This window comes from Fusarium solani (genome assembly GCF_023522795.1).
Source record: "Fusarium solani strain SB1 chromosome Unknown bctg00000000, whole genome shotgun sequence".
In the NCBI taxonomy this organism is placed as follows: Eukaryota; Fungi; Ascomycota; class Sordariomycetes; order Hypocreales; family Nectriaceae; genus Fusarium; species Fusarium solani.
In genome coordinates, this window is record NW_027072157.1 from 4,850,834 (window position 1) to 4,873,405 (window position 22,572).

The 22,572-nt window shown below is 55.2% G+C and overlaps 4 protein-coding genes across 4 annotated transcripts; 2 read left to right on the forward strand and 2 right to left on the reverse strand.

Moving 5' to 3' along the window:
- Positions 1-328: 328 nt before the first annotated feature.
- MRS44_001533 (uncharacterized protein) lies at positions 329-2,586 on the forward strand (the record flags this gene model as incomplete). The annotated part of the gene is made up of 3 exons (XM_046267319.2): positions 329-554; positions 631-2,363; positions 2,416-2,586. 3 exons carry the CDS (start codon positions 329-331, stop codon positions 2,584-2,586), a joined length of 2,130 nt encoding a protein of 709 aa, XP_046138195.2.
- Positions 2,587-3,374: 788 nt separating this feature from the next.
- Positions 3,375-7,049, reverse strand: MRS44_001534 (uncharacterized protein; the record flags this gene model as incomplete). The annotated part of the gene is made up of 1 exon (XM_046267320.2): positions 3,375-7,049. The coding sequence occupies one exon, from the start codon at positions 7,047-7,049 to the stop codon at positions 3,375-3,377; it is 3,675 nt and encodes a 1,224-aa protein (XP_046138194.1).
- Positions 7,050-8,157: 1,108 nt separating this feature from the next.
- Positions 8,158-11,124, reverse strand: MRS44_001535 (uncharacterized protein; the record flags this gene model as incomplete). The annotated part of the gene is made up of 3 exons (XM_046282559.2): positions 8,158-8,632; positions 8,687-11,014; positions 11,075-11,124. The coding sequence occupies 3 exons, from the start codon at positions 11,122-11,124 to the stop codon at positions 8,158-8,160; spliced, it is 2,853 nt and encodes a 950-aa protein (XP_046138193.1).
- A 346-nt stretch (positions 11,125-11,470) lies between these two features.
- On the forward strand, positions 11,471-12,389 carry MRS44_001536 (uncharacterized protein; the record flags this gene model as incomplete). The annotated part of the gene is made up of 2 exons (XM_046280632.2): positions 11,471-11,708; positions 11,764-12,389. 2 exons carry the CDS (start codon positions 11,471-11,473, stop codon positions 12,387-12,389), a joined length of 864 nt encoding a protein of 287 aa, XP_046138192.2.
- Between the last annotated feature and the right edge of the window lie 10,183 nt (positions 12,390-22,572).

Consider the following 22,572-nt stretch of genomic DNA (forward strand, 5'->3'; position numbering starts at 1 on the left):
GTGACGTGCATCATTAGAGCGGTGCGCCACAAGCACTCTTGGCTTCCCTTATCCATGTGGCTGTGCCCTAGCTTCGCTGGCCTCATGGCTCACGCCGTCTTGAGCTTCTGTTCTAATCAATCATCTCGGCCCATCCCTCGCGTCGAGTCCCTTTTCTCAGGCCCTTCCCTTCCTTCTTAGCCTTCAAGGGCAGACAAGTCGCCGATCTGGCCACTCCCCAGTCCCCGGCTTGCACTTTAATTCCACAAGCTTTCCGGCCGTTCCTGACCTTCAACTTAATTCAAGCTCCGTCGACCAAGCTCCCGGAAGCTTGACCACACCGCCCATGATGGCACAACTCCACGCCTCCAAACTCCCCTATCGCGACATCAATGTCAAGGTTTCCAACGACTCGTACACCTTCGCCTCGCCCTCGTCCCCCGATGCGCCTGCCCTCGTCATCGACCGGCCTACTGGCGATCTTCGTCTGAGCCCAGGCGGCGCCGCGTCAGGCAAGCGAACGACTCGTGTCTCCAGTATTGCCGGTATTCTGGGAATTATCCAGCTCCGACTTGGTTCGTCTCTGCTGCGCCAACCGCTTGGATAACCCTAGCTGGTGCTGGCTGGTGCAACAACGCTGACCATATCAAGACAAATATGTCATCTTCATCACAAAGGCTCAGCCCATGGGCCGCCTCAAGGGCCACATGGTCTACAAGGTCGCTGCCACCGAGATTCTACCCATGCGCGAGCGGTTGATCCATGACCCCGACGAGGACGTCTTCATCGAGCTCCTCAAGACATTCCTTGCCTCCGGGCCCATGTACTTTTCCTACTCTATCGACCTTACCAACTCCTTCCAGCGCCAGTCCCTCGCCGACACCTCCAAGCCCTTGTGGATGCGGGCCGATGACCGCTTCTTCTTCAACAAGTATCTCCAGAGCGACCTGATCGAGTTCCGTAACAATGGCGCCCGGTCCCAACCCGGTGCGCAACCGGCCATCGACCCTTTCATCCTACCATGCATATTCGGCATGCTCGAGATCAAGCCCACCACCTTCAAGAGCAACCCTCTGACTATGGTGCTCATCTCTCGACGCTCACGCCACCGAGGCGGCACAAGATATTTTACACGCGGTGTAGATGAGGAAGGACATGTTGCCAACTACAACGAGACGGAGCAGATTATCATTCTCAATGACAGCAACAGTGGACTCGGTGGATATGCAGGCAGCTCAGACATGCAGAGTGGCAAGTACGGTGCTGGCGCTGGCCAAGAGATGCAGATCTTCTCCTACGTCCAGACCCGCGGAAGTGTTCCTACCTTTTGGGCAGAGATCAACAGCCTGCGATACGTTCCCAAGCTCCAGATCCGGGGTATCGATGCAGCTCTCTCAGCCTCTCAGAAGCACTTTGACGAGCAGATCCGCTTGTATGGTGACAACTACCTCATCAACCTCGTCAACCAGAAGGGCCGTGAACGTCGGGTCAAGGACTCGTACGAGAAGATGGTTGAGAAGCTCATGTCTTCCCCCAAGGAGCTACACGAGGCCGACCTCCTCACCGAGGAGAAGTTCACCACCATACAGCCCGAGGGTAACCGCCAGGAGTTTGACCGGTTGCACTACGTCTACTTTGACTACCACAGCGAGACCAAGGGCATGAAGATGCACAAGGCATATGCCCTCATCGAGAAGTTGGCCGATGCCCTCGACAAGCAAGGCTACTTCCGGGCCGTCGACACGCCATCTAGCATCGACGGTAACCTCGATGCTCGCAAGTACCAGACCAGTGTCATGCGCACCAACTGCATGGACTGTCTCGACCGAACCAACGTGGTCCAGAGCATGTTCGCCCGCCACACCCTTGACCGCATCTTTGAGGATGTTGGCTTCATGCCTCGGGGCGCCTCGTTCCGTGACGAGGACGCTGCCTTTGAGGATATCTTCCGCAACATCTGGGCCGACAACGCCGATGTCATCTCCACCGCCTACGCCGGCACCGGCGCCATGAAGACAGACGTGACCCGAACCGGCAACCGAACCAAGGTCGGTGCCCTCCAGGATGCCCGCATCGGCATCACGCGTTACTTCCGTAACAACTTCCTTGATGGTCCTCGACAGGACTCTTTCGATCTTTTCCTCGGAGCCTACAGGCCTGGCTCCACCAACATTGGCACCACTCTTGTCTTCACTGACCGCCGTCCCATCCTCATCCAGGCAATTCCCTATATTCTTGCATTCAGCACATTTATTATTTTTGTCGGTCTCTTCACCCGCCGGGCTCCGGACGCGAGCGTCCTGCCCATGCGTATCTTCCTTTTCTTCTGGTCCATTGTCGCACTCTGGACCTTTAGCTTCGTTTGGAGCCACGGCATGCTCTATGTAAGTCTTGTCGTCCATGCTCTTTGCCAAGCAGTAACTAACTTCCCCCAAGGTCAACTGGCCCCGTCTCAACCCCCGACCATACGCCGTGGAGGGTTACAACGAGCACTATGCCAAGGCACGCAAGGACGCTGTCATTGGACCTTATGTGGCCAAGCACGAGAGGGGTCTCAGCACGGCACGGTACCTCAACGCGGAGGAGGGCAAGAAGAGGATCGAATAAATCAAAAGGGGGCGGTGCAAACGGTGTTTTTATCTAAGGAGTGCGTCATTTGCTGGCGAAGTGGTTCGGTTCAGTTTCAATTGTTTTTCAAACCAGGGACTATGGAACCCTGCCATTTTTCGAGACCAGCTTCCAGAGAAGGAGAGTTTCTTAGTTGTTGTAATGATGGATTAGTTGTCGCCATGGCTTTTTATCCTACACACTTTTCTGTTGTTGTAATATGGGATGTGAATATATATAGGGATACAGGAGAGAGGGAGACAAAAGAAGACAGTGCTGAAAGAGAGTGTGTAAAAGACGGTGTTTTGTCTTTGGTATTAGCTTAGGTTACATAGTTACAGAGATGATGATTAAAAGGAAGAACGAGAAACAAAACAAAGGTCGCTTAAGCACAAGAAAAGGTCGTACACTCCGAGGCTATATGCTGCCACTCGCTGCCACTATCGTCGATCGCAACAACACCCAAAGGCACCCCCAACTGCGCCGCGCCATGCTGCTGCCCTCATCGTGGAAGAAAAGGGGTATCAATATCGGACTTTGCCGTGTGTCCAAACAAGAAGAAAAAATGTGGGGGCAAGGATAGGTAGTAAAAGGATAGAGTGATAATGGTAATGATGAGAATGTGTGGATGTGAAATGATGTGGTGGTAACCTCTTGTACCATCCAACGCCCCGTGTTGAAAACTCCCCTCCTGCACCGACTCCCCTCTTCCAAACTCCAGTCTTTTTTTGTTGTGTCGTGTACGTGGCTTTCTCGTCTTCTCTTCTTCCCCCTCTTTCATCCTTCGTCTATAGCCACAGGAGCCACCTGATGCCTCCCCACACGCCTTGTCCGAGGCCCAGAACGATTCTAAAGATGGTGACGACGAACCAGACGTACCACATGAAGCCGACGAGCACCCACTCGACAACGGACCACATGCCTCGGCGGAGCCATCTAAACCTTCTGCGTCTGTTGCGCATCATCTTCTCGATCAGGTCGAGGACGTGCTTGACCTTGAGGAGTTGGCCCAGAGCAAGGTCCTTGCCCGTCTCGTCAGCTTGGTCTGCACCCTCGCCCGTCATGCCCGACAACTCATCTGCGATACGAGAGCGGACACACCAGATGCGCTCTTCCAGCTTTGGACGAGTCTGGCCTGTAAACCGATCTGCCGCAGTCTGCCATTGCTCCATTGAAGTCTGGATGGCGACTCCCAGCGTGCGGCTCGCCAGGGGAAAGTGATCACAGTAAGGTATCGGGTCATCAGATGGCAGTGACTTCTTGGGAGTCAGCTTAGCAATCTCAACCCACGGCACGCTTGGAACATTCGACTGAGATGAGCAGCCAAGCGTCGTGAAGCTATCCTTGCCAAGGGGCCTCTTGGGCTCTTGAGCACGGCGGGAGATCTCCATAGCCTTGATGCCAGACGTAAGAATAAGCGTTCGTAGTCGGGCAATCTCTCTCTTGGAGAGGTGTCCCTCTTGGGGAAGGGCTTGGTTCGCGATGGACCACTTTCTAGCCTTGAAGTTGTCAGGCTCATCAAACCTAACCATGGGTCCAACCTCATCAGTGTTCTTCTCGGTAGCCCTGGCGCTCTCACGGCACGATTCTTCTTCCGACATCTCAGGCTCGGCAGGAACCTCTTCGACTTTTCGCGGGTCCGTATCATCAGGCACATCAAGCTTTGGTGGCCTAAGGACAAGACCGCGAGGCTTAGCTTCATTCAGCTTCTTCATATCAGTCGATGATGATTTGTGGTTGTCCGGCAGTCCTGACTGGGCGCGTGTGTCTGCAATGGGTTGGAACGATGGCATAGTGTCCAAGAAGTGTTTCGGTCCCGGCTGAGATTCGGGCTTGTTTCGCCTTGAATTCGACCGGGACAGAGTGAGAGATAACCGTGCTCTTCCCTTGGATTGGTCATTATCCGATTCATCGGCAGAGAAAGCCTCGGTCGACGGATCCAAGGGCATATCCCGTTTCCATAGCATATCGCCCAGCCTTGAAACGCCGCCTCGGATTACAGTATCGATCCGAGGCCCCTTGAAGATTCCTCGAAGACCAACCTGATCGTCGCCCCTTGGCCTGATACTGCCCACGCTGCGCTGATACTTGTGGCCCTCATAGTTTTGTCGCGAGTTGGACGGGTGTCGCTCAAGTGGCTTTGTCTCAGTAGGTGAGGCAGGTTCAGGTATAGACGGCCGGCGGCTAGACGATTCGGTGTCGACAGGTTGTTCATCGTCTTCTTCACGACTCTTGTCTCGGAATATTTGCTTGACCTTGGTGAAGGGGTTCCTTGATGGAGATGAGGATCGACTGGATGGAGCAGAGAGTTCCAACCCAGTTGGCGGTGCTGACAGACTTTGCTGCGGCATGAGTTCAGGAGACATTGGCTGAGGAGAGTCGATGTCTTCCACATGGTGTTTTCCACGCTTAGACCCTCCTCCTCCTGTGTATCTCCCCAGATGTGGCCGAGACGAAGACTCTACCACGCCTTTGTCCTGCACAAGGCGAGGGTCCGAGTCGCTAGGCTCTGTTATAGACCACTTCCGGAGACCAGGCGATTTCAGGGGGAGGACATGCTCGGGGAATGCAGAACCATCAGCTTGCATATGCTCTGCCTCGGTTTCCTGAACATGGGAAAGCCTCTGCTGTCTCGTCTCTCGGGCGATCATCTCCAGCATCTGCTTCTCCAAAAGTTCGTTGTCGCGACTGGATATTGTCCCTGCCCGGCGCGGCCGTCGAATCCTTCCCTCGCTCTTCACTTCGTCCTCACTACCAGAGTCAGACAAGGAGCCACGTCTCCTTCGCAAGAAATCATGGTGATTGTGAGTCGAGCTCGTATGTCGATGAAATGATCCCATGTCGTGCAGCTTTTGCTTCGTACGGCCTCGGTGGCCCGTTTCGGAAGTGTCTGTATCGATCTTGAGGGGCTTGTCTGAACTCGCGTCCGCATCCTCGAGTGTCTTGGTGACGAAAGGCGACACACCCGTCCCCAATTCATCGGTCTGTCTTGACATTGGGCGGCTGATGTCAGCTGTCTGTGGGTATATCTTGCCCAAGAATCTGTCCTCAATGAGCTGCTTGTGATGGTCTTGTTCTAGCCAGTAAGCATCTGCAATCAAATCGCATGGCTCAATGAACCAATCCACTCTGGGGCGTCTAACGCGAAGAGCGGCCTGCGCAACAGAGTCCGATGCCATCTGCGGATCAATGTCCTCAGCACCTGGGAAGGGAGGCAGCGCAGGGGTGTCATTGGAAAGGAGGTCTCTTGCTGCTCGATCTGCTGCCTCATTGACCCAATCCTTGACCGATTCGACATCGGCAAATCCCTGCTTCTCGCCATCGATGACCATCCTTTCACGCGCTCGAACTTTTCGGTTTCGAATGTACTGCAGAGGGTTGTACTCTCGCCCAAGAGGAATCATGAATTCTCTGCTGCCGAACGACATCATCTTTCTCTCAGTTGTTGGTGAACCCGGTGGGCTCGCCCCTGCAGGCCTGTCATAACCCATCTTGAGAGGAGGAAGAACAGCCAGCAAGTGCCGATATTGGGCCATGAGCTCGAGGTGTTCCCTGGCCTTCTGCGCTCTTGCTAGTGTTGAGGTAGAGAAGTGGTAACGGTATGGGGCGTCGGTGGTGGTTTCAAAAGAGCGGAGAGGACTGCTAGACCTCACGCCAGCAAGTCGTGGTGTAAGAGCTTGGTTTGGCAGAGACTGGTTTGGCATCGGCGATATGCCCCGGCTTGTTTTCCGCTGTTGCTGCAGATGGGCTCTGAGATTGCTACCAGCCTGATTGTCTTGAACGGGTGCCAAACGAGGTGGGTTCGCGCGGCTGTGGTTGCGCCGCGAAGCTATACGGCGGGATTCACTCAGATTCAAGGCCATATTGACAATCTGGGTAGAATCGACATCGAGCGCAGCGCCCTGCTGCGCAGCCGCTGGTCTACGGCCTCGTCGATGGCCGTCATGTCGCTTGTTAACAAAGAGCTCCTCCTGAGATGAATCCGGTGATACAACCCGAGCTCGATTACCGCCACCGGAGCCGATGCCGAGCCCGAATTCGCGAGGGACGCTGGAGGAGTACGGCTCCAAAAGGTCCTTTCCCTTTTGCTGCGAGGTGTTTCGGGGCCCGCGCCGCTGGTTGGACGAGTCATCGTCGCCAACGACGGCATCCTGAAGTAAGAAGGCGCCGCTCGTCTGCGGCTTGTGTGTTCGCCGTGATCGGTTTCTCTTCGGCCGGCCGGCTTGGAGGGCGCTGCTCGCATTGGCGGCGCCGCGGGATCTGGGATTGAATCGGGGGAGAAGCTCGTCGTCAGAGAAGGCGAGGGGTCGTTCGGGCGATATAGGGGCGCTGAGGAGGGCGCCGATGCTGGCCTCGCCCCTTTCGGCGGTGTCGTAGCTGAACCTCGTGGGATACTCTGGCGTCACCGGGCCAGATCGTCTCCCGTAGGCGCTCAGGGACGACGGAGCACGCAGGTCCGCCATTGCGCTGTGCTATCACATACCACGCCGACGCTCAGCTCGGAAGAGAGGCGGGGGGTCTGTCGTCAGTGTTGATGGATAGAGCAGTGCAGCATTTTTTCCTCCAAGGGTCCTGGTCGATCGGAGTCCGAGATCCCAGTCGAAGCTGTTGTCCTTGGTGACGACGGCCTCGAGGTCGGCCCCGGGCTAGTAGTTGGAGCGACAGGTAGGCGAGAATAGCGTAGGTAGATAGGTATTGCAGTGGATATTGTCGCCAGCCCAGCGGAAAAGACCGCCTTCAAGAGCTCATGGCGCTCCGCAGAGGATGAATGGATACAGTACACGATGCGAGTGAATTTTTTGTGTAGTTGTGTCGTTGCATCTGCAGAGCATAAAGGATTGGATGTTCTCCAGTTACTCCATGCGGCGGCGACAGCGACAGCCCCTGCCTTGTTCTAAGAACTGACTTCCATTTAGGTTGGAGGGTCCCAGCACGTCACGGGAGCGCTACAGGACAGGACAGGACCCTCAACCCCCGGTTACAGGGCCTGGGTGCGCCAGTTTACGCCTCTCCCACCTCTCAGCTTCTCTTCCTAGGCACGGCCGTGGCGGGCAGTGACGCACACATGTCTTTGGGTGGCAGCCACGATGTAAGGTACAACGCTTTTGGAGCTTCCGTCACGCAAATCCAAGTACCGGGAAGACTCCAGCCCGAACCCCCGATCGCCATGGATCACATGAAAGAAACAACGCACCACCACGACACGTCCACTCCAGCCTCGAGCTGAACTCCAACGTCTCAGTTGCTGAACGAGGCGGGGTTTCAGGGGCAGCCCGATGGATCTGATCAATAAAGTCATGCGACTGGGCATTTTGACTCACCTATCGGGCTCGTGGCTAGGCCGTTGACCCGTGTTCCGATGTCTTGGTAGTAAGTGGTGTCTCGTGTAGGTTCTCATTGTTACACTCTGTCTATCCATCCAAGCCCGCCAACTTGCGCCTCGGTTCTAGGAATAGCTACAGCCCTTCTCTCTAGGTACTAGCTTACAAATAAAGTACATGTGTTCGGGAGATTGTGCGGTATACACCGCCATGGTCGTCATCATCACCGTCTATCCTTCTCTTCCTCGCTTCAGGCCGAGGCTGGCAGCCCGCCAACAACATGCTCGCATCTGCCACACAAGGCGTCTTCGGCCGGCGCCACATATCGCCAGCACCGAGAGCACTTCTCTTGCTTTGGCGGCTGCACGTGCACCTTGACTTTGGCGTCCTGGATCTCAAACTCTTGCGAGTAAGACCAGTCTGCATTCTCAGAGACGGGCTGGTTCACCTCAACGGATGACACCACAAACATGGTCTCCAGCTCATCCAGGTACCGTCCAAGAACGGCCAAGGTCTTGCCCTCCTCCACCACCAGGTTGACCGAGCACTGGAGGGAACTACCAAGTACCTTGTCGGCCCGAGCCTGCTCCAGAGTCGCCTTGACGGCGCTGTGCACCTCCGAGATGATGGCTGTATCATTGCGCAACACGTCTTGTGGAATTGTGAAGCGGAGAGGGTCAACTAGGGGAGAGCTGTACAGCTGTCGTGCCGGGTTCTCCAGGGATCTAGTCTTGTTGTCAGCATATCGGCCTTTGCATTGCCGCGCATTGACGACTTACGTGTCTTCCGCCATCCACGCTGGCCGATGCGACCACGCTTCTTCAACCAGTAGAGGAGTGATCGGTGCCAGCATGCGCAAAAATCCGATAAAGACGGGTTCCAAAATGCCACCTCCATCGCCACAGTAAAGACGGTCCTTGAGGGCCTCCAGGTAGAACGCGGAAAGGTCTGTCGCGACCCAGCGGTTAATCAAGCCGGTCGCTCTGTGGAACTCGTAGTTGTCGTAGGACTCCATGACTTGGGACATAGTATCCGAGAGCTGAACCAGCGCAATTTGATCTAGTTTCGTCAATTGGCTCTGCCGGGCTTCTTGGTTGAGCGAACCCAGAAGCATCTTGATGATGGTTCGGTACTTGATCAATGCAGTGTGAATGGGCTGGAGGATTGTCTGTCCGATGAGTACATCTGTGGTGAAATCGGCACTCGCTGCCCACAGACGAACAGCATCGGGGCCGAGGCCATCAAACCGCTGGCCGCCCTTGCCCTTGCCCTTTGCCTTGACAGGTCCAAGAAGGCTGCCATCCATAACTTGGTCAGGGACAATCATGTTTCCAAGGGACTTGGACATCTTCTTGCCCTGTCCGTCGAGGGTAAATCCATGGGTAACCAGAGTCTTGAAAGGGGACACGACTTTGCTGGTGCTGTCTGTTGACTTATGCGACGCCACGTAAGTCAACAGACTTGACTGGAACCAACCGCGGTGCTGGTCAGATCCCTCAAGATAAACATCGGCAGGTCCTTCAGTTTCCGTCCAGGAACTTCCGCTGTCAAACCAAACGTCCATAGTATCAGTGCCTCGTCGGTATTCGCCAGTCAAGGTCGGGGGGATCCAAGCCGGGTCATCGGGACTGTCAGAGAACCAAGCAGAAGAGGTACGCTCCTGCATAACTGAAATGATATGCTCGATTGTCTCCGTTGTCATCACGGCATTCCCGCTCTCATCGTAGAGGGCGGGGATTGGGACTCCCCAGGAGCGTTGACGAGAAATGCACCATTCGCTACGACCCTTGACGAAGCTCTCGAGACGGACACGGCCGCCCTCGGGGACAAAGCGGACATCTCGGAGCGCCGCAAGAGCATCTTCCTTGATACTACCGACATCAGCAAACCATTGGGCCGTAGCACGGATGACAACAGGTCGCTTTGTCCGCCAGTCGTAGGGATACTTGTGTCGCAGCTTGTGTGTGTCAAGAACATCATCATTCATCAGGTCCAGAACCGATTGGCTTCCACCGTCAAGAATCGAAGGAGCAGAGGTGAGCTTCTCAGGGTCATCAGGGTAGGCCTCCTTGGTGAAGTGGCCACTGTCGTCGATAGGAGCAAAAGCCTCGATACCAAACTTGGCGCAAGCCTCATAATCTTCCTGCCCATGTCCAGGAGCAACATGAACAAGACCGGTTCCGGAATCAGCAGTAACAAAGTCGGCATCGATGATGAGCTGTGAGCTAGAAGACTGACCCCGCAGCTTGTTGTGATACTCGAGACCTTTCAAGTCAGAGCCACGGATCGAGTCAGCCACGATTTCGAAAGGAGGCATCATCTGTCTCATAGCTTCTACACGGTCAGTAGCAATGAGATATCCATCAGAGCCAACTTGAATGACCGAGTAGGTGAGATCGTTGTGCACAGCAATAGCACGATTCGCTGGGAGTGTCCAAGGAGTAGTTGTCCAGATAGCCGCATATAGTTTGCCCTTAAAATTGCCAAGCTCGGGAATCGAAGACCAGTCAGAGACAATCGGGAACCTAATGTAGGCAGCCTTCGAGACGTGATCATCCCGATATTCGAGCTCGGCCTCTGCAAGCGCAGTCTGGGACGACGCCGACCAGAACACGGGCTTGTGCTTGCGGTAGATCAGACCTCGACTAACCAGGTTCTGGAAGACGCGCAACTGCCGGATTTCAAACTCTCGGTCCATTGTAGTCCACTTCTTCTCCCAGTCGGACATGACCCCAAGGGCTCGGAATCCCTTCATCTGTTCCTTGACTGTCTTGGAGGCCAGGCGCCGCGCCGTGTCCCGGATCTGCACTGGGGTCAAGCCTTTTGTAGCACTTGAACCAAGAGCCTTCATCTCGATTGGAAGACCATGGCAGTCCCAGCCTGGACGGTATACCACCCTTCGCCCTTGCTGCACCTTGACCCGCACAATCATGTCCTTGAGGATCTTGTTCAGAGCATGGCCGACATGGAGGTTGCCATTGGCGTATGGCGGACCATCGTGGAGGACAAACGGCTTCTCATCGGAGCGGTTCTGGGCCTGCCAGACGTAGAGATCATCGGTGCATTGGCGAAGATGTTGCTGAAGGAGCGTGGGGTTCGGACGAGCACTGCGAGATCGGCTTTGTTAGCTCCACGATGGAACAGAAGGAGGCGCTCGGATAACGTACGGGAAGCTCGACCGAGGCAGCCTCAAGGTCGACTTCCAGGATTTGGACATGATCGATCGAGAACCATGTCGCGGCCCACGTATTAGGAAGTTCTGGAGTCGAGCCTCGTCGCAGAACAAGGTATTCAATGTAGTCGGCGCGGCTGAGGAAGAATTTTGGCGCTACTCGCTTGAGTCAATTGACGATCCATCCATTCGCTTGAGCCAAGCTGCAAGGCTGAAGGCCCACCATCGTTCCAGTGGAAGCTTTGAGTTTTTAGCGTATTGGGGCAGCGAATTATAGCAGGCTGCCGCCTATTACATCACTAAATCTATGGCCTCGCGCTTCACGTTCCCGTCATCGTCTCGTTCATCCTTCACGCACGTTTCTCTTGAACCTTCACTCTTCATCTACACAATGGCGCCAGTTCGACGGTATCTGAGAATATCAAAGTTCTCGGTCCTCGAATGCCGAATCTATCTCGACAATCCCGCCCTGGCTCAGTCATGGCTTCTCAATCCTCGCAACCCAGTGTTACCCAAAGTGATTGAGAGCATCCGCCCATTGGTTCTCCCAAAGCTTCGTGAAGAGAAGGAGAGGCAAAAGAGCAAGAGCAAGAGCAAGAAGAAGGGAATCAAGGATGTCGTGGTTTCAGGTATCTCCTCATGAAGCCCACTCTGTATCCTTTTCACTCAACTAATCTCACTTAGACGATTTTGAAGTCTCCATCTTCCTGACAGAGACGAGCACACGGCATTCCTTGATTACAAAGACCAAACACTTCAGAGAGAAGCTACCTCCGAGAATGGAATCCAACTCGTCTAAGCTTATCGGTGAAACTGATAGCGTCCCCGTTGATGTCGACGCGGAGGATCATACTGCGGTCCTGGAAGAAGATGAGAGCGAGGTCCGGCTGGCAGATATTCCCCTCGTCGAATCGGCAACAAGGCGGAGCAAGCGCCAAAGAGGGCGACCTATCCGGGACGACGATGAATCTGAGGCATCCGGAGATGATGAAACAGCGTCGGCTATCGAAATCGACTCTGATACGGAGGCACCCCCACACAAACGGCACAGAGCCCGGGGAGCCTCGTCTGAGGATGGTGCCGGCGAAAACGACGACAAGAAGAAGTTAGCGCTGGACGTGTCATATGACGGGTTCGCCATCTATGGTCAGGTGCTCTGCCTCGTCGTCAAGAAGAGGGAAACGGGCAGACCGGTGCAACACGCCGCAGGTGGCGGTGGTGTGAATGCAAGAGGTAGGCCAGAAGGCCAGGCCATGATGGAGAATTGGATCTCGTCGACGCAGATTCCGGTCGGGGAGGAGGCTTCATGACCGACGCCAGCTCGACGTCCATGTTGCTGTCTCGGAGGAGCAGCATCTCAGCCAGCCTGGGGTCCCGTAGTGGCGTGACAGAGGCAGCGAGGGCTTGCCCGAGAGACCCGGGGGCCGGTGGACGGGAGCTACGGATACGGCCGTCGGTTCTCCAGGATGGCTCGGAGGTGCCTGCGAGGTGCCGGAAATGGACGGGTTCGCAACGCAAGCCGGGCACCTGAAGCTGCACCTGGTGTCGACCTGCCGGGCGGTGGCTGAGCTGTTCAGGTCGCCCAGATCCTTGGTCTGTAGCCTTGGCCTAGCTCCAAGACACTCAATTGCAAGCTACCAAGATATTTGGCGAGGACTGTCCTGAAGGTCCACCTGTTCCGGGCCGCTCGGACACCACCGTTGACTATCGAGGCTCGAGGCGTCTTGGCATTCATCTCAGGAACGGTCGTCATTTCAGGATGCGCCCATATTTGGCACATTTCGATAGTGAACCTAGGCGAGGGCTTGGCAAACGCGACAATGATCTCCAGGCTGGGCTGGGCCCCTGGCTACTGTATGTAATGTACGAGCGAGGTTCCATCTGGAGAGGACACGGTTGGGGCTCTCCTGACATGGTTGACGGAGCTGTCATTGGCGCACGGCGGCCCGGACGGGCACTATCGATGCTAGGCTCTGTCTGATGTCTCAATGATATGACGGGAAACCCCTCGAGATGTGCGGGTTTTGGGGGTGGTGTTTTGTGTAGATGGCGCAATTCGTCTCCATCGTTCGTGTATCTTCGGATCTACCCTGGCCCTGCTGGACGTCATTAATATGGACACGGGCGTGTTATTGATGGGCTGGGCTTTTTCCGCTGCATCCACGCCGTCGTCAGATGTGCTTGCAAGGTCTCTCGGGATGGCTTGGCCGGGCGTCTTGGCTGTCAAAGGGAGCGCAGTGGATGTATAGGTGTTTCAAATACATGGGTTTATCAAGACTGCAGCTTGTCAGTGATCCAGGTGGTTCATTATTGGCAGAGGCAGAGGCGATTTGATCTATGGCTCAAGACGTCGAAATTCGTGGCCAAGACTCATTGCCCAGGAACCAAGCGGTGCCCGTCGCCATCATCCATGTAAGAAAGCAGGCTGAGTTGGAATTGGGAATCCAGCAAACGCAGTCATCATAGCTCAGCTTTCATGCCGTGTCAGCTGCTGCGGCACCAGCAGCCTCGATGTGCCAAGTGCCCGATATGGCACACTCGATGAGGCTGTGAGACCAAAGAAGAGAGAGAGCAGAGGTCGAGACCCCGTGGGCCGGCAGGGAGAGAGGTTGCAATGTTTCAATGATGGCTCGCTCCGAGCATGCGATACAACGCCGGCGGACGATTAATGTAATGTAATGTATGGTCGGGTATTAGATATCGCTAGGCAAATTACAAGGCCAGAGTGGGAGTCGATGTCACCTAGCAAGTCTACGCGTGACTTGACAGCTCGACCGAGGCTTATCACGTTGATGATATGATGAGGTGATGGGGCATTAGATGAAATGCCGTCAACTGCTGACAACATACTATGTATGCGTATGCCTATGTATCAGTGGCGGATACGGATACGCTTCAGACAGACGCGTGTCGACAACTCTGGATATCCATGTCCCAATGTGTGCCGAGCCCTCCGCCGAGCTATCGGCCGTTTTGCCCAGATCCCCCATCTTCCAGACTATCGGTGAAAAGAGTCATAATCAACATCAGCATCGTCACTGTATCCCTTCCCCTCCCCTGCCCCTGGTGCCTGACCCTGTCCGCCTGACATGAAAGTTGCGGTATCGAGGAGGCTCAGATTTACCCAGAGATCCCGGGTTGCCGTGTCGGGAAAGCGATGACATGCTGCTCGCAGCACTAGCAACCCCGCAACCGCTCTCGACAGGCAAGGATCATGGGGAGGGGGTTTCGATTCGATCCCCTCTCTCAAACTCGGTGAGTAGGTAGCCGTGGGCTCATGGGATGGTCCGGTACAAAGGCCGTTTGTACCTCGAAGTCGAGGGAGACAAAGGGTATGGGTGAGGCCATTCATGATGACATGGATGGTGGGCTACTGCAGGACAAGATACACGCCTCCCCCTCCATGCCCGTCCTTTACGTTAGCAAGATGTGAATTGCATCCCCATTCAACTGAATTGCATCCACCGACCACGCAACACCGCCGCCAGTACAGCGGCACGCTACGGGCTCTGCATATTCCACTCCTGATTATCATGGCGGGCACGTTTCGTTATACTGTGCTTCCCCTCTCTTGAGACTCGACCCCTCCATCCAACCCCTCCCTCTCGGCCGGGACGGCCGTGGGCCATGGACCGTGGACCTTGGACCATGGAATGGCATCATCCATCGCGTCGTCTACCTTGTCGAGCTCGCTCCGAAACGTGATCCTTTCTCAGTCGAGCAAGCAGCTCACGTCTCAGCCTCGGCCGCGGCAGGCATCTCGCAGGACAATTAGGCAGGCAGACGCGCCTTGTGTCTGTCATACCTCACCTCGTTCTGCCTTATCATGATCACCGCTGCTTCAGCCTACCCCCTCACTCGAGAGAGAGCCCCGCGATTTGAAGAGAGGCTGCATAGTTATCGTAGCATGTCGCTGCACCGTGTTGTCATGGTTGCTGAATGATGACTCCCCCGGTCGTCCATTCGCTGCACGCCGCGATTGAGTTATACACCGTTGATTGGGATGTTTGACAAAGACAAAGCGCGCTTCCTCTTCTCGGAAGCCGTTGCAGATTCAACCGCTAGGAACATCACATCGATCGCCGCTAGTCGCACGGCTCACTGCAGCTCTGGATACAGTAGTCGCCGGGGTCAGTCAGCGCGACAACTCACCCCAACCCCAACCCCCAAAGAGACGGTATGCATGTCTGGCGTATCCCTCTTGCTTGGGCGTGCCATCTCGTGACCCTATTGCAGGTTTTAGACCTGGTCCTAGAGAGCTAGGTTTGGCCCTTTCGGCGGCCATCACCAACCACGTCACCGATACACCTCATAATTCATCGCGATCCTTCACGTAGACTGCTGACCGCCTCGTTGTCAAACATGCTAATTCCAAACTATCATGGTCCGGTCGTCAACAATGACGCGGGCCGTGTTGGTTGTGGCCGGGAGTGTAGGGTAAACGTCCTGCAACGGCACTGGTCGCCCTATCTAGAGTTATCCACGGCATCAATCCCTCAATGACGTGCATTTATTGGTCTTTTGCGAAAACACCTACAGTAGCCGAGCAGTAGTTGGATGCATATGCGCCCAAGGCAGCAACCGAGGCCGAGGTTGAGGCCGAGTTGTCGACTGTTACTGTTGTTATCTGCAGGCAGAACAATTGTTGCAATTACACTCGAATGACAGCGCCCCTCTTCCCCCCACGATCGACAAGGCGTCACAGACATGCAGAACTCACCATGTTGATATCCCTCCGCCTTGATACGGAGATATGCTCCTGGCAATCTCCGCGTCTAATCCCTTCCTCATCAGTCCAGCCAGCATACATACCCAAAACACCACAACCAAGGTGACCAACCCCTCAATACCTGGACCCTGGACATCACCAGAATGCCAAACGCCAACAGGTGGTCGATCGACGCATATCTGGGACCCGCAGCGGGCCGATCTGACACGGGGCTCTCCAGGACCGTCCCCTGCCCACAGTCCTGTCCGCCGCAAGCTCGAGTTGAGAGACATACATGTCTGTCTGTCAAGCATTCCGCGGCCAACAGAGACGCAAACCTCCATCACCCGAGCACATGCAATCTCGGAGCCGTGCCGATCGTGCAATGATCAACCAACAGACCCCTCACCGGGAAACACCCTGATCCTTCGTAATCTGCTGTATGAGGAGCAGGAGGAGGAGCGCTCGTACAGACCTCGAGTCGGGAGGGACGAGGCGAGGTCAGACATTATCGTGCATCCAACCCCTCCAGCATGCCATGCACCCTGACGATTGTTTGACCATGTCGCGATAATGAATGCATATGTAAATCATGGATCGAGACGCATCAACATAACCGCCAAGCTATCTCGGGCGTGTTTGGCCCGAGAACGGCCGCCCCCGCGAGCAAGATCCGGCGAGTTGCGCGAATAGAGCCCTGCCATTGCGAAGCAGCACAACGTACGTAGTATCAAGGCAGCCAGCCGCCGTAGCCACGGGAATACCCTCCGTGGATTGCCCGAGATCTCGAACAACCTCCTGACTGAATGCTGCATCTGGCCTCCGAACCATGACGTCTGTAACTGTCGACAGGTGCATCCCAATATCAAGTCCTTGCTCGACTGGCGTGGTTATGCACGCTTGGATCCAGTAATATTGTCTTGGAGCCACAGATAGACCGTTACCAACGTGGAGATAGCTGCACGGTTTGATGAGCAACTCATATCAAATATGCAACTCATCACTCCATCAGGGGGCCGTGCTCTCTATAACCTTGCCAGCAAACACCACGTGCGATTGAGCCGCGATACTGATCGCCGACTTCGCCAGCAAGTTGATCTCCCGTGCAGCTCGTAGAGGACCACCACCGCCGCCAGAAACAGGTAATGCTGAGGGTTGCAACCTGTTCTCTGCGTGCCCTGCCTTGGTCAGAGCCCACACGTGGCACTCGTGGATGGATAACGGTTTCCGCAACAACTGAGGTCCATGGGCCAGCCTCAACACCACGTTGCAAGATGAAGGGGACAAGTTGGTCCTTCCTCCCACAACCCGTGAGTTGTGGGTGAAAGACTCGGCAATATTCGGTCCACAGGAGGGAGGCCCCAAAAAGCAAACCCGCTCAGACAGCTGTACTCCGTAGGACAGACAGAAATGCGAAAACCCCTTCCCATCGAACTGGGCTGGGCTGGGCTGGCTGGCTGGACAGGGCAGGGCAGGTTGGGGTTACATCGCTGGATCGATAAATGCTCCCCCCCAGAGATGGTAGCGATGGCGCCACGTAACCTCGCTTCTCCAATCGAGAGACCTGGAGATGATGCACCACTGAGGGAAAAAGGAGGGTAAGCGAGAGTGACCACTCAGAGTCCCTCAGCGAGACTCTCCAGGCCCAGGCCAAAAATATCGACGTCAGCCTCGCATCATTTCCCCCCGGCCCAGGGGGTCGGACATTACCAGCCCGCTCGCCAATTCGATAGTGATGGCCTAACCCTTGAGGACTCGAGATGATCCCCGATAAAGGCTGAGCTATCGAGTGCGTCCCGTCGCGCTCGGCAGCAGGGTTGTTCAGCTTGCTGGCATTGTCAGAAGCAATACCAGGCTCCTGTAGATGATGATCGCCTCCTGGGAACATGAGCATCGACATGTCTCACAGCACGGAACAGAGGGCGCAACTGTTCCTGATCAGCCAACACGGGCCAGGCCAGCCAAGTAAACGGCCTTCTCCAACCGTGCGCCTGCAATGTGTAGCGCTCGGATATTGTTTGATCGAAAGGGGTCTCTTGCATATGAACAAGCGCACACTCCAGCCTTTGGTCAACTTGATACATGGAGTGTTCCCACATCGTTGACACGAACGGCGATCGTCAGGGGACGCCACACTCTCTCGCACACACCAGGGCCAACGTCCCCCTGACTTCCACGTGGAGTGAATGCGAGCCCCTGGAGCTGTGGCTTGACAGGAGGTGAGCGCAACGCTGCAGGTGGGTGTGGTCCATTCTTGGTTACCGTGGCTTGCTTCATCCAATATCTCGACGTGTTCACCTCAGCCCAACGGCTGCCCTGCCCTGTGGCTTTGACCCTCCTTTTCCGTGCTGCTGCATCAAGGTCGTCAGCCGCATTCGCATTGGTGCGTTCGTGTCGTTCTCGTATGTGCCTCTGAGGCGTTCGTCTGGACGCCTTGGCTGAGACACGGAAAGCTGACACAACGTGCAACTCGGCCTGGCTCAACGACTCAGGGCGCCTTCAGGTGTGGAAGCCGTGACACTCTTGATATGTCACTAACAAGATTGTATCACTTTGGTACGAGATTCTGCTGGGCTGGACCCCGTACTCAGCTCAGCTGCTGTGGGACGGCTTGCCTCGAGATGAATTATCTCCGATGTTTTTCTGGGGCATTCGAGACAACACCAAGAACCGATAGAATGGTTTTGACAACGGCTCCGAAGCTTGCACGGGCCAGAGCCTGGAACTACCGGCACTTGATGGTAAAGTACTGGAGACAACACAGGAGAAAGGGCCTCTTGGCAGGTCTCCTCGGCACTATTGCAGATAGACCGGCTTCTTTGAAGAGCCGGATCTTGTAACGTCGCAACGCAAGCGCCGGTTTTCAGCTCGTGCTGACCATTGTCCCCAAGCCTCGTCCGAAATCACTGGGGTCCGAGGCCGACCGCCTGGAGAAGAAAGACACTCCAACGGTTTTGGCGTCAGGAGGCTGGCTGGGGCTGGTGGCAGAACAAGAAAGAAGAAGCAAAGTGGCCTTGGGCTAAGCCTCATCTGGGGAGGCCGAGGTACGGCGTCTCCGTGAGGCCCCCTACCAACCCCGGTCTCAGAATCCCAAACAAGCTCGAGACGACGCTGCGCACGTCAAAGAATGCGACGGTGCCTGGGCGACCGCTTCATCTCTGCCTAGGGGTACCAGCGCAGCGGAACGGGCGCGGATGGCCGTGTTGAACTCGGAGCGAACTGCCGAGAGCGGCGTGAGACCGTGGTAGCCAACGTGTCAGATGACCACCACCAATTTGGCATCCGTAGGCTCTGAGACGAGCCCTCTGTGGTGTTTGGTAGTAGCCAAGAGGTAGCATCAAGGCCAGCCCAGCTGATTGATCGCTGCAGGCATACGTTTTTTTTCCTTTTTTCTTGTCATGGGGTTGACGGGAGGACGATTCGGAACACCGAGAACCTTTCTGTTGGTTGACAGTGACGCCGAGGTTGCCGGTTCCTGATCAGCAATCACAAAACATTGTACCGTCCATCCATACCAGACAGGAATTTGCCACTCCGAGGACATGGATGATCTTGATCAATTAAGGGGCAGGGCGCGGAACCGACGAGAAAGCATGTTGGCGATGATCTCAAGTACAGTACCGGAGACGAGACGAGACGAAAAGCCAGCCCGCCTCCCGTCAAAATTGCCCAAAACAGTAACCACAGTCTCCATCGCGTTTCCAATCATTTGCCACAATTCCCACTTTCTGGATACCCCAGGGAGAGAAGTCGGTGAAGGGGCAGATTTCATCAGAAACCCGGCGGTCTGGAACCGGGGATCCATCTCAGACCCCGGATTGGAAGAAGGAAAAAGAAGAAGGGGAGAAGAAGGAAAGAAGGAAGGAAAAATCTCTGCTAGCTCGATCCGTGCGACTCGATTCGACACACACACCCCCTTCAATAGAAGTCAATTCATCTCCAGGTCCAGGTGGTGGTGCCTCGTCATCCTGGAGATTAACCAGCAATGACCACACGACAATCATTCAGAGTGAAAGGCAAAGGCCCTAAGAGCCGTTGGACCCCCTGTTATCCGCTAGCATCGAGTTTGCCACCACCCGAACTCTGGCGCACGCAGTAGTCAGGGGCACTGGACGGAACGGCAAAAAAGAAAGACACTGAGCGTATGTATGGAGAAGGGGGCTGAAATTCCGCAACCGTTTTTGTCGCTATTGAGGCTGATTTTACCTTGTGTGGGGAGCAATAATGTTAAATGGAGAGATAGTTCCAAGCATCGTCTATGCAGGGTCTAGGGCATTAATCTCCCAACAGAAGCAGCACAAAGGAGAAGGGGGGCCCGCCGTTCGTTCTGCGTGTACTGTAAATTGTAGTGCAGGAGGCTCGTGCACTTTGACGCGGGCGGTATGACGAGGGCGAAAGGGCCAGAGGAAAAAAAAAAAGACAACATGACGAAAAAGACAAAAAAAAAAAAAAAAGTAGCAGGGGTCAAACAACGCCGGCTGCGGATAAGGCAGATGGGACATGGGAAATTGAGACACACCCCCCCAAGACTGGTCCCGGAAAGGGGATACTCGACAACCATGTACCGACCCTCTGTCGGTAGATGAACTCCATGCCTGTCCTGTCTGCAACCGTATGGTCTTTGCTGCGACTGGTGCAGCATGAGAGTGAAGCGCTCAAGCCCTGGGTTGGGCCGTGTAAGAGCCCAAGTCTGCTCACTGACAGCATGTTGTGCATGATGTGTTGGTGATGTTTGGTCGTCCGTGTGTTGTCCGGGGGCACGAGACACCGTGACCCAGTAAAGTGATTTGATTTATCATCTCAAGTCATAATAACTACAGTAACAAACAATTAAGCAATGGAGCGTTTAAACTCGGTCGTGCTTAAGCGTTGAGACAACGCAGACAAACATGTGCGCTGTCCGTGTAAGTGCGATCCATTCATCGCAGACCGCTCTCCTCATCACAAATGAGATCGCATCCCGCTGACTCAGAAGCAAACCCAAGTGCGTTGACCCAGAGGAGCGGTAAACCGACCTTCAATGCAACGCCCCGAGCATGAAATTCAGCCCAACCACTCGCTCGCTGGACTAGCTAAACAAAGCGGATGCTTGCGCCAAGGCAATGTCCGTGCCGTGGCTCTAGAATCAATGTCCCGCGCTTCCATTTTGCGACGGGGCCTTTCTATTTTTCTTTAATTGACCGACCTCTTGTCGGTGTGCGCTCGGTTGTGATTTTAATGGAGGGCATGCTTGCTCGCCCACCCCTGCTAGACCTCATCTATTGCCAGACGCTGACGCCTCAGTCGCTAATTAAAGAGCCGCCTATTGGACTTGCTACTCCGTAGTAAGTTAACGGAGCCTCATAATGTTGCTGGAACATTTCCAAGCCGGCGTCGGAAGAAAGGCTTGGGCCATGATCCCGCGGGACTGACGAAACACGGCACCGAGATTGGGCGTGTTATTGAGCCTCAGACACGAATAATGGACAACACAAAATATATTGATCAGCACATGACCTGTTCATAGACCGATATCAGATCCGCATTCGGCCGTACGGGGACGGGGTGAAGGACCCCTATGACTTCATCACATTTCCCACAAAAAAAACTCCATCTTGGCGCTTGCTCGCTCGACTTTACCCAGCATTCTCCCGCTCCGCAAAGTCGCGGTGAACGTGGTTCGCAGGAGTGGGAATAATAATAAGAGAGATCTGCTAATGATGGGGTTAACCCATGATGATGATGATGATGGGGAGTGGAGGTTAGGTTGGGCTGTTGCGTTGCATTGTATCGAGCACCATGAATACGAATAAGCACCAGTAATTGCAGTAGCAGCCGTTTGGCCGTGGGGGCACGCACGCACTCAAGCACGCTCACACACCACACCGTCATTGCTGAGCCTCGCTGCCGAGCCTTCCCCCCTGCCAGCCAGTTGGGACCGGCAACGTCGCGCCCGGTTGGGTCGGAATCACGGGCAATGTGCAGCAGTAGCACACAGCATCACCGTCACAAGAGCGCGTGTGAGTCATCGCGGACCCCAGGCTGGTCCGGGGGGTCCTTTGTTTCTGACGCCTGCGCCTGTGGAGAGCAGCGAACGACACTGCTGCTGGCAGGCAGGGATGTCGATCCAGAGGTCGGGCAGCGTCACCGATGAACCACTTGCGGGATGGGGTTCGGGGGTTGCGAATAGAATGTAGGGCTGCAGCGGGCGAGGATGGAGCCTAGACCTGGGTAAAAGGAAGGAAAAGAAGAAGAAAAAAAAAGAGGCGGCGGCACAGCAACACAACGCCATGGAACATTGAACACACACAATCGGGTCGGGACATTGAATCTGGCTCTGTGGCATGGCTTACAGGCCTGGCGTGCTATTTCCGTCCGGGAAAGCACCTCGTAACCCCAAACAACCACACATGCTCGTCGAGGTCAACGGCGCCCGCTGTGGCAGAGGAACATAGATGCGATGTAATGTTACCCGGCGAGATAGGACGCTCGAAACAGGTTACGCCAGGCACAAGCTACGGCAGTACCGCGAGCATCTGCTCACTTTTCACTTTGGGCGCAGAAACCGTGACGCCTCAGCCGCGAAAAAAGAGGTGAAACGAGTTTCTGTTGCCATCTTCTCTTCTTTTCCCCCTGGGCTTGGACTTGCTTGGCATGCCTTCTTTGCCGTGAGGGCGGCCCGCGTGTAAGCCATCCAAGCCAATTCCGAATGGCTGCTGAAGGTTAGAGTTCTGAGCACGCCGAGGAAGCGCCTCGGTTGCAAGCTAAATCGTTTGATGGGAGGGACACGTTCTCTGCGGCGCCAT